General features: G+C 51.9%; 1 protein-coding gene across 2 annotated transcripts in view; it reads right to left on the reverse strand.

Moving 5' to 3' along the window:
- Positions 1-11,131, reverse strand: part of CRAMP1 (cramped chromatin regulator homolog 1) — a 53,835-nt gene extending 42,704 nt beyond the window's left edge. Inside the window, exons 1-2 of one of the 2 annotated variants that reach the window (XM_074346599.1) lie at positions 10,863-11,131; positions 8,460-8,806 (exon numbers count right to left, since the gene is read on the reverse strand). In XM_074346599.1, the coding sequence (XP_074202700.1) occupies positions 8,460-8,805 (346 nt within the window). In that variant the 5' untranslated portion in view covers position 8,806; positions 10,863-11,131. Of the gene's footprint in view, positions 1-8,459; positions 8,807-9,164; positions 9,248-10,862 lie in introns of those variants that run through there. The other variant, XM_074346598.1, reaches the window with a different exon arrangement.
- Positions 11,132-11,577: the final 446 nt, after the last annotated feature.

An 11,577-nucleotide genomic window follows, 5' to 3' on the forward strand; every position in this document is an offset into this window, starting at 1 on the left:
ATAATCAGGTGACAGAAATCACTGTCTATCGCAGTCAGGTTGCCCAATTAGACAGTCACTAATCACGAGAGCAATTTAATTTAAATATTAATTAAAATTAAAGAAAACAATACCCCTAATTCCTCAGTCACACCAGCCACATTTCTAGTCATCAGTGTCCACATGTGGCTAGTGACCACTGTGGCAGACAGCACAGGACATTCCATCACTGCAGAAATGTGAATGTTTGCCAGCACTGTACTTGAATGTTCAACATTCATAGTCCTAAATATACTGTTGCAGAATAAGACATAATCAAGTTTAAAGCATTTCACACCCCCGCCTACTTTCCGGCTGCTCCCTTCCATCTTTCAGGCACAAGAGAAGTGTAACTCAGGTATCTGTGTGCTCCAGAGTGAACTAAGGATGCACGCAGTGTATGACTTGACTTCAACCATTCTTCACCAAACCAAACCAAACCAAACTGTGACCTAATTAATGAGCCTTGCATGTCCCAAGATGTTTTCAACAGATGTGGCAACTTTAGAGCACATCTGCAGGGATAATCGGTTTCATTCCATTTTCAGTAGGTCAGAGATGTTTTGTTGTAAAATGAAGACCAGGTTACTAATGCCATTTAAAACTCCACTTTTAAATACAAGACATTCTGGTTGACTTGGAGTCCATAATTCCTCACGTGTACTCATCTGAGGAAAGGTTGTGTGTCTACTTCTGCATCACCCACAACAAAGGATGTCAGAATCATTTTCAACTTCTGACAAAACCCTCACTAAACTCTCTTTTTCCAAAATAATGACAACGTGCTAACAGTCACAGCTCAGGTTTACCTCTGCTGGCCCACACTTGCATGAAAGTAGCATATGTACATTTCTGAAAATTCTACAATGCAGACATCCTGCTAGCTCTGTGAGATTTCACCAGATCAGCACTGGTGATCCAAGACGATTATGAACAGTGAAGGGAAACAAAATGGAAACATCTCTGAGTTGAAAGGGACCCTGGGGTAGAGTGAAGGATAAACCAAACTGGCAGATGGGAAAGAAGGCCCAACAGTAGAAGCGGCTCTGCTGAGGCACATGAGGCAGCCAACTGTCGTCCTCAGAGCAGCAAGTCTCTCTCCTCTAGCCAGAGGTCAGCTGTGGAGACGCTCAGCCTCTCCCATTGATGTCTCAAAAATGACACGTCCTCAGTAGAGGAAAATGAAGCAAAATGAATGTTCAAAAAAGAAAGCAAGTCACCCTCAGGTAACCATTTCTAATGTTTGGTGCCTGTTATTCCAGACCTTGAATGCTTTCCAAAAGTAAAGTAAAATTATAAAACTTCAAGGGGGAAGGAGAGCATGGACCTGGTACCTCCCTGAAATTTCAGATGAGGAAGAGGCATCACCGCTCCATCTCAGGCTCCTTCAAGGGCTGTGGCTCAAGTAAGAGAAAACAGGAAGCAGGATCAGAGACCCGCAGAACTGGAAGGCGACACGGGAAAAATGCAGATAATGACAGAAGGGGGAAGACAGAAGCAAGCGAGGAGAACAGAAGAGGTAGGAAAGCAAGGTAGGGAAGAGAAGATGACTGTGAACAGGGCTAGGTGGGCGCAGGTGTGAGCCCAGCAGAGAGTGGAGAGCCGAAGTCATCGCTCTGCCTGTGACTGCATTTGAGGCCACAGAGTGGGGTCAGTGAGAGTCTGCATCCCGCAAAGCCGGCATCCGAGAAACCAGAGGGAAGCAGTGCACAAGAGCAGAAGCCCCAGCAGAAAGCTCTGTGAAAGCAAGAGCAGCGTCTCACTTCCCTGAGCCAAGCCCAGCACCAGGCCCCACACAGCAGATGCTCAGCGAGAGCCTGGGAACCAACAGGGCACAGGCCAACATCTCCCCGGGGTTGCTCTGCCCTTTGCCCACCCCCAACCCCTGGGACCCAGCACCTCCAAAATGGAGTCCACTCGGCCCTCCCGATTGCTTCGGGGCCCCGGCTCCAGCTGGCCTCATCCCCTTTCCTGTTTCTGCTGCTGTTTCCCCCGGCTGGCTTGGCACCACCTCCAAGCAAGACAACATAACAGCCCCCTCTCCTGTCTCCCAAACCACCAACCCCAGCCACAGCCCATGCTCTGGAGCTCGCGTCTCAGGGACACAGACACGTGGCCTTGTTCTGCTTTCCCCGGCTGCACATCTGTCCACTCCACCACGAAAGGCTAGACTGCCCATCCCCCTCCCATCATGCATCTCTGTGCTGGCCCAGAATGCCAGCCCCAACACCCTCAAGTCCCCCAAAGAGGAGAGAAGGACCCCCATCTTTCTGCTGGGGAAGCCAGGGCACAGGTAGAGGAGCTGACCCAGTCTACCCAGCAAGCCCAAAGCGGCCAGACCAGGGGCCGGGCAGGGAGGGAACAAGGATTCACATGGCTCCAGGAAAGCACATGCAAACATGCTGCTGCTTCTTTTCCTCAGAGCACACAGTGGTCCAAGTTGCAGGGAAGGAGAAACAGCTCCAAAAGCAGGGAAGCTGCAAGGTCGCCAGGCAGCGGGAGCCAAGCCAAAGCCCTAGCCTCTTGTTCCAGGCTGGGCGCTATCCTCTTGGGACAGGTGACATCATGCTGGCTGTCACCCACGTCACGGCTACTCTTGTATTTTAATTACACGCAGAGACATGGGAATCCGAAGGTTCAGGGTGGAGGGAACTTGATCTCAACATCCCCTCTCAGACTGTGATGGACGAGGAAACTGAGTTTCCAATGGCTGCCCAGAGCCACGGGCCAGAGAGCAGCAGGCATCAGGACCCTGGATGACACTCACCTCTAAAAACCACCATGTGACTCAATCAGGAAGACACAGAGGATGTAATAAGAGTCTGTCCCATCACTAGTTCCTTGTGCGGGAGCCTTCCTTGGAGCCTGGGGAACTTCCTTCCGAGGGCAAAGCAAAAATCCCAAGAGTGACAGAAGACCTACCAAACTCAAAGTCTTCAGGAACGTCCATCCCACCAAGAGAGGACATGCAGGCCTCCCATCACTTCATCCATTCCGAGCCAGGACATTTCCATTTAGTTAATAAAGGTGTCTTCAGTCCCATCTGCCTCCAAGCCCAGCATGCAGTGCCTCCCATTACCCATGACCATGGTCCAAGAGCATCGCCACCTTGTCCCACCACGAGGCAACACTGAGCTCTGCCAGGGGTGCTTCTGCACCTCTCAAAACACATGCCATCTGTGCCATATGTGGTAACGGCCAGATGTGACAGAGGGGATACCCTCTCTACCAAGGCCACATAGAGGAGAAGGCATGAAGGAAGCCAATTCCCATGAAGAGCATCCCCAACAAAGGAATCCAAAGGCCTCCCCAGGCCACTGTCCTCCATCACACCTGCTGCTGCCTGTCCGTCTCCTGAAAGCAGCTCAACTCCACATGGCAGGTGTTCTAACTAGGATCCCTCCCAAACACACGTAGCTCAATCTGTCTCTAAAGAGCCACCAGACTCTCCAGTGATGCGGTGACAGACCTTGTCCAGGGTCCCCGGCCTCCGCGGCATACTCTTTCGTGACCTGAAGATGACCTGGAACCGCATGGTCCTGAGACGTGTCCCGCTCATCTCTGCATCTCGGGTGTCCCGCTCAGCGTCTCCAGTGCTCAGCACCTCGCAAGGCTCAGCGCCCTCAGTGCTCAGATCAGGGCCAGCCTCCCTCGAAGACTTCCTGCTCCTCCCACAAACGTTTGAGAAAAACACAACTAAAATCCCATTGCTCCTACTGAAACGTATGTCCTCTTCATCAGATATGGTGAAGATTTCCTAATGGTTTTCTGTAGCTAATTCTGGGCATCCCACCCAAACCACAAACTCCTGCAAATGTCTTCTCTTCCTGGCGTTTCACATCCTGTCCTTCAACGCTAAGAACAGCGCAGTGACCTCACGTGGTAAGACATTTCTACACACCACCACCTATGTCAAAGCTAGTTTTCACACTTGGGACTCTGCTGTCTGAAATCATCCCTCTGGTTGTATCTTCACATAATCCAAAACAAGACACAAAGTGCCACACAGAATAAAAACCCTGACATACACTTGGTGGGCACAAGACCATTCCAGGTGCTCACGAGACACCACAGAAACATTAGTTTTGACATGAAAAGTCGATAAAGTATTTGAAAATTTGCTTAGCCTTCAAACCAAAATTCAATTGTTACATCATCTACTCACCTATACCATCTATCCGTGTCTTTGACATGAACCAAAAGCCATTTGTACAACTGTGAACTTAATAATGCACCCAGAACCCCTGGTTTACAGGTACTTTCTTCTCCATCCTGTACAGCTCATCATGGCATCTCTGAAGTGGCCCGGGCTACAGGTCTCCTGACCTCCTCTGCACAGAGAGTCTGTGTCACACAACAGGGCTGAGTGTCGTGGTTACTGGGTCTTCCACGTACACGGCATGACACAGGGTGTGTCGGTGTGTGCTGGACAGAGTCGGGGGTATGTCCTGCCTCCTCTTCCTCTGCTCCCAACAAGGTCTGAGGGCTTTCACAAAGCTTGATGTCGTTCCAGGTAGGACAGTGGGATGGGCAGCCATCATTTACTGGATCAGACTGGGCACAAGAACCACAGCACTCCAGCCTCAGTGGTCTCAAGATGATCTGATGTATCTGTCCCCCTGCCCACCGGAGGGTGAGGCAGGGCAGGCACTTCACAGTAAATATGGTTGCACCCCAACCAGCACCCAGGTTTTGGCGCAGGTGCCCGACGAAAGGAGAATGAGAGTGATCACTGTGCAGACTAGAGGTGGAGCCGCAAGGGGCTGATACTGTCACACACCTGGTCAGGTGCACACTCTGGCCGCTCCCTGCCCAGGGCTCCCAGAGAGACCAGGGCTAAGCAGAGCCTACCAGAGAGAAAATAACCCTGATTTCAGGCGATCTACTTCCTTATGGGACCCAAGCCCCTCTGCACAGCTGATTCCTTCAGCCCTGAATGTTAAAGGGAAGTGCAGCTCACGCTGCTATCTCACCTGCCCCATCCTGAGAGTAAGGAACCTGAAGTCTGGGTGTGTCAAGCGGCTCCCTTCCACCCCTCCAGCAGTTCTGGATGGAGGAGCTGGGTCGCCTGATGACTGGTTCACCCCTCTTTCCAATGTAACACCCATCTCCCAAAGGTTGACTGCATCAATGTGAGATATTTCATTAGATGTATTTTAAAAATAACACTGAGAAGTTAGAGGCAGCCCAAAGATTATGCAAAATATAAGTTTTCCAAACACTGATTCCTAAGCACAAGCCCAGTGAAGGCAGAAGACATCACCCAGTTGTGCGCATTTTACGACTGGCTTGCCCAGCTCAGTGGAACAAGTTCTGGGGTGGGCGAGGCGGAGGGGACAGCAGTGAAAATGGAGGGTCTGACTCTGCCCCCACCTCAGGCCCTCCTCAGCCCAACCATTCCAACAGGGCAGCAGCTTGGCAGCATTCCTGGGACCTCTACCCCCTGCCTCCTGACAGGTGACCCTTTGACCCTGTTTGCCTGTTCTAAGCTCGCCACCAGGCACATTTTCCCTCAGAGAAGCAGTGAAAGCCTGTTAACCACTTACGCAGGCTTCCTGGCATTATTTATCGTGGTGAGGCAGGCACTGGTGTCATCCCCAGTAATGGACAAAGAGACTGAGATGCACCAGTTCGCCCAGAATCACCCAGATCACAAACTGCCCAAACAGGGAAGGGCATGGGGGGGCTCGGTCTCTGGGCCCATGTTCTTCCAGATTGGGACCTGTCCGCCATGTGTCCTCGGGCCACTCCAGACAGCATGGCTGGACGAGAGGAACATTCATTTGGCATCAAGGGGACCCACTGGTTTCCGATCTACAGCTTACCTTCTGTTTAAATTGAGCAAGTTAGTTAAACAGCAAACCTCAGTGTCTGCACTCATTTAAAAGTGAAGTAACGGGATGGAAGATGCCCGGCACACAGGCTTAAGTCTTGGCTACCTTCTCTTTATCAATTCAAAAAGAATTTAATTCGAATTGTACTACTGAAAAAATTACTCTTCATTGAAGTTGACAAGAGTCTATTCTTATGGAGAAAGGAAATACAGTTGTATAGAAAGAAGCAAAATGAGAAGGACTTCCTTTCCTCCAAAAGCCTTTTCCTCCCAAACCCACTGCAAAGTTCTCCATCTATCACAGCTGAAACTAGAAAGCAGTAAGTAACCAACCAAAGGCATCCCCAATGATGGGGCTGGGATTATTCCTCAAATGTAATGGAAATTATATTTTCTTGAAGTGAAAAAACTGAAAAATGACAGTTCTGTTCATTTCCTCACTGGTCCATGCTCACCAGCCCAGGTGGAAATTTCCATGGTCTGTAATACAAACACTCCTTGAAGAATTGTCTGCAAAGGTTACGGACAGGCTGTCACAAGCGGACCTTCTTTCTGGCAGATAAAGGAGGCAATGAGGAAGCAGAGGTTGCCCTGAGGTATGGGGAACCAGAGGGGAGGAGGGGGGTCCTGGGTGTGGTGAAGTCCATCCAAAGGCTCTCAGAGCACAGCCATGAAGAGGCCCCACCAGGAGGCTCAAGGCCAAAAGCACAACGAGAAGTTCTGCGAGGCAGAGGACACAAACTTTCTACTCCGCTCCTCAACATCACCACTATGGTTTAGTTTTATTATTCATTGAAAGAGATATTTACTTGCTAAAATAGGAACATAAGTCACAAGAAGCACAAATTCTAACACATCTGCATTTTACTAACAGAAAGTAGACTGCTGCTCCAAGCCACACCTTGGGCAAAAACCAGGAACAGAGCTGGTGCGCGACTAATCCAGGAAAACTTCTCCATCCGAGCCACACTCAACTGTGCAAAACAGAAGGAAACTTCCCCTCAGCAACTGCCCCAACTCTAACTGCAGTTTTGGCATCATTTCACCTTATGCATGGGCAGCCGCTTACAGGGGACAGAGTGCTTTCCTACCAGCGCCTTATTTCATCTTAGCAGCCACAGGGGGAGAGTGGAACGGTCCCTGCCCTTCCTCCTTTCGTAGGTGAGGAGGTCTCTCCAATGGAAACACAGGTCTGAAAGGTCAAACGAGCATACCCAGGTCAAGGAGGACGAGGACGAGGCCAGGAACTCTGACAGGACTCCAGATCCAGGGCTTCTGAAGCCACAAACCCTCGAAGGCACCCCAGGAACTTATGCATGGTAACTCGGACATACTGGCAACTAGGAGTGAAAAACTAGTTCTTTTCACAAAAGAACTAAAGCCAGTAAAACAAATGAATGTTTTCCTAATTAATCAGCAACTTTCACACCAAAATAAGCTTCTATGAGGCAAGTTTTAACTTCTGAAGCACACAAAGTTATCTCACACTTACATCTTTATGTAAGTATACTGACAGTAAAACAAGTCTTTATCAAAAAAACAAGTAACACCATGATTTCAGAGGCCAGTCCTCCTCAGTTGAGAATGAGGCAGAAGCAGCAAGTTTAATTGTACACACTTGGCATGGATCTCAAAAATGGGTTCTCCATTAGCTCCTAAGATACATCCTTCTTGAAATTATCAGGACCATGTAATGTACTTAATTTACCATTTCCCAAGGAACTAAGTCAAAGTTTTTTTTTATGCAAAACACACTAGAAAATGGATATCTGCTATCTGTAAAAGTGCTGAAAACTTGGCCTGAAACAAGAAGGATATTAAGAACAATTCTCTTGTACAATGAGGAAAAAACAGACTGCTGAAATACAGAGATACAAGCAGAAAACAATGGAGAACCAGCAGATGAGGAACAAAACTGACGTGCAGTTTTCTTATTACTTTGGTTGGGATCCTAGAAAAGCTCTAATGTTCTCAATCACCTGAAAACACCACGACCAACACTGTAGAATGTTGCTGGTTTATATCAGGCCACAAATGTCTTCACTATCTACCACACCAGAGGAGATCCTTAGTCGTGGCGCCCAAGGAAACCTTAGTTGAAACTCAAAGGGCCAGATCTTGGTGCCCTTAATATTTTCAAGCCTAGCACACTTGAGGTGGAGGGTGTTGAGCCCAAGTCAGACCTTTCCATCATTCATTTTTGGCTTCTTACCCATCTTTCCCCTAATGAGTTTCAAAATCCCGTTCCTTTGTCGTATTTCCACCACTTGATGTCTGAGGAAACAGACATGGCAGGTATTTTCTCTCTCCATTTCTAAATTACTGTCTGCTGTTTAAAATGACCTACCATATAAATCATCAATGATCCATTGAGGGGGAAAAAACCCACCTTCAGGAATCTATTGGATCTGCCCAAATAAAGATGACTTACTGCGTCTTAACATACTTTAAATGCAGGAAAAAACGGCCTCTTTGGAGGAGAAAGAGGGCATGTCCCCCTCCAAAGTGTGAGTGCGGAAGCTGCAGTGGAAGCACGTTGGCGGGGAGGGAAGGGTCCCTCTCCACCCCCAGGTGAGGACACCCTGGAAGGGGTTGGGGTCCCCCATACCTTTTCCGCGGGGCCCTGAGCTGCTGGCGCTGCTGCTCCCCCCGGAGCAGGATGGGTCCTTCCTGAGCCTCTTGCTCTGCGGCCTCACGCTGGACCTGAGGAAGTGGTGCTGGTCCTGGGGGCAGGCGGGCGGCGGGGACGGGGCCTGCGGGCCGCCCGAGGGGACCTGGGGACCGTCACCGCCGTCCCGGGGGGTCTTGCCGTCCCTCTTTGTGCCGCCGCTCTCCTCGGCCGCGTCCCCGCCGCCGGCCCCCTCTCCTTCCAGCGAGTCCTCATCGGCAGACCTCTTGCCCAGCCTCTTGAGCCCTTCCTCCCCGCTGCCGCCGTCTCCCAACTTCACTGTCATCCTGGCCGGGAGGGGAGAGGGGACCCTGGTGAGCGCGCGGCCCGAGCCTGCGAGAAGTTTAGCCGCACCGATCCCCTCTCAACATGGCCGCCGTTGTTTGTTCCAGATCCCCTCCCGGCGGCCCGCCCGCCCAAGCCCGGCCGAGCGGGGCCTGGGCCCGCCGCCCGCCCGACCCCGGCCCGGACCCCAGCGCTCCCGCCCGAGGCCCAGGAAACGGCGGCTGGCAGCGCGGAGGTGGTGAGGCAGTAGCTCGGCGACCGCGCCCGGACGGCCCTGCCCGCGCGTCGCCCCGGCCCAGGGGTCGGGTACCGGGTAGGGGGCCGGCGCCGGGGCCGGGCCGGGGTCCCGGAGCCACTTACCCCGCGGGCCCGCGGCTCATGGCACGCGCGGCGGGCAACCTGCGTGCCGGCCTCGCTCCCAGAGCCGCCTGGGCCGGCCGGGCCTCGGCGCCCGCGCCCCCCCCCCTCCCCGCCCCACAAAACGCGCGGGGCCCGGGGCCCGCGCACCTGCCCCGCACGCCAGCCCCCAAAGTTGGCCCCGGAGTTGGGGCGACGGGCCCGGATCGACCCCGGCATGGGAGAGGCGCGGGCTCGCCTGCGTGCACAGGGAACTCCATGGTGGCCCGTGGCTGCCGGTCCGCCTGCTTATTTTAAAACACACATAAAGAATAATAAGCTCGGGGTTTCTGGGAATCTCGCTTCCCAGGGTGATCGATATGAACTACTGAGGGGATTTACGAACTAAAAATGCTTTTGCAACAAAGGAGCCTGTTGCATGGAATAGGTTGGAGCCACTGGTGAAAGTGACAGCACAGTTAAGTCCAGGTCCAAATACAAGAATGAATAGAAAAGAATTGTGTTAAAACTCTTGGTAACCATGAATAAAAATCTCTCATTAACTTTGTTACCCTCTGCTGTGAGAAATGTCAACAACAGAATACAATGACTCTCAAAATGTTTGTTTTTCATAAAGATCCACTCACTCAGTTTATTCTGATACTCAGGTACTATCAATAATGTAGGGTCAGATACAGTCAGTGATGTGTACTTGCAATGAAGCAAGAAAGAGAAATACTAAATTCCTCAACAGGTGTTGATACCATGCTCAAACTAAGTTTGACATACTCAACACGACTGCTGAGAATGGGAACATTTTCATGTAAAAGGAAACGAGAGCAAGGCATCAAGGCCAAAATGAAATACAGTAACAGTGGCAAGGACCTTTCATAGAAAGATTTAGAAATGATTAATATTATAGTAATATCTCTACTGATCTGATGTATTCTGCCACAAAACTATCTGTAAGCTTGCATCTTGGAATTGATCTCATAAATCATTTGAATACACTCCAGCTAAAAAAAAACCTGCCAAAGAATACAACTATACAAGACATATCCCAAAATTAAAGGGCTTCATGGCACAAGACTCCTCACTACTCATTCCTCAACCTATTTCTATTAAGAAACCTCAAAATATCCCAAAGGGCCTTTCTCTAGGTTATAATGTGGAGAACCCTACTTCCCAGGGACCTGTCATCCTAAAGCTACCCAGTCAACCCAGGACCCGGGCAAAGCATACAACAGAAAAAAACTTGCCCGTTCGCCAGGTTGAATATTGAAAGACACTAAACTAAATACAGAAGGACGCGGCTTTTCAGAATTAAAAGGATATTCACACATTTCAGAGTCTTCCTCGAAGGGAAAAGTAAAACAAGAAGATGGAATTCTTTTACCGAATACCTCCAACATGACTTTCTGACCGTGCAGAGGTGGGGTCACCTCAAGCTCAATCCCGGCTGGACACCATTTGTCACATTTCGGGAAAAGGAAAGCAAAACCCTCCCTCCCGGGCCGATTTCTGGCTGCACACAAAGAGCGCTGTTAACCCAACACTTCTGGGTCTGGGCTCCCCCGAACCGTCCCGACAAAGCACCGCGTGCGTAACGGCCGCCAGGGCGCAGGCCGCTACTTCTGCAGCCCCGCTCCGGCTAGGAGCCCGGCCTCGCCGTGACAGCCGGTCGGGGCGTCCCAAGTCTCCCGAGCCCCAGCCTCTGGTCACCTTTTTCATCAACGCTTCGCAGCAGCCTGGCTTCCCGGGCCCCCCGGGGGCCTCCCGGGCGCCCGCAGAAACGGCCGGAGGCCGCAACGCAGAGGTGATCCTCCCGCCTTGGAAGCGGTCGCCGAGCGGCACTCGCCCTGGCACGTCTCCTCCGCGACTGGCGTGCGGCTGACGGGGCTGCGGGCGATGGTGCTGCCGCCGCTCAGCCTCCCGGAGGCCCGACCCGCGGTGCACAGGAGCAGTTCCGGCTACGGAGGCCGACGGAGTCCTCGGAGGCGACGCGCGGGGCGGGGCCGGGGCGGTGGGCGCGAGGGGCGGGGTGGGGCGGGGCGTCGCGCGCGGGGCCGAGCACGCCGAGGTTTCCAGCGGGCGCGCCCCCTCACGGGCGCTCCCATTGGCCAGCAGCGGGCGCGCGCGCTTACACGCACCGACGCTGGGCGGGGGCGGAGGCTGGCCTGCGGCGCGGGTAATGTTGTGACGCCTTCCTCGCGGCTGTGCGGACTGGTACGTCTCTCTCGATTGGTGGGTCGACAGCCAATAGAGTCAGAGCCTAGGCTGTGATTGGCCTGAGTCATGTTGACGGATGCGTGAGAAGAAAACGCCGCCTCAGCTATGAGTCTTGAATCAGGCGCGAACCAGGTTTTTAAGGAGAAAGTGTAAAAGTGTAACTGAGGCCGATAAGCACACCTTTTATTGAATTGAGTGCGTGTTTTTA

Source organism: Camelus bactrianus, chromosome 18 (assembly GCF_048773025.1).
Source record: "Camelus bactrianus isolate YW-2024 breed Bactrian camel chromosome 18, ASM4877302v1, whole genome shotgun sequence".
In the NCBI taxonomy this organism is placed as follows: Eukaryota; Metazoa; Chordata; class Mammalia; order Artiodactyla; family Camelidae; genus Camelus; species Camelus bactrianus.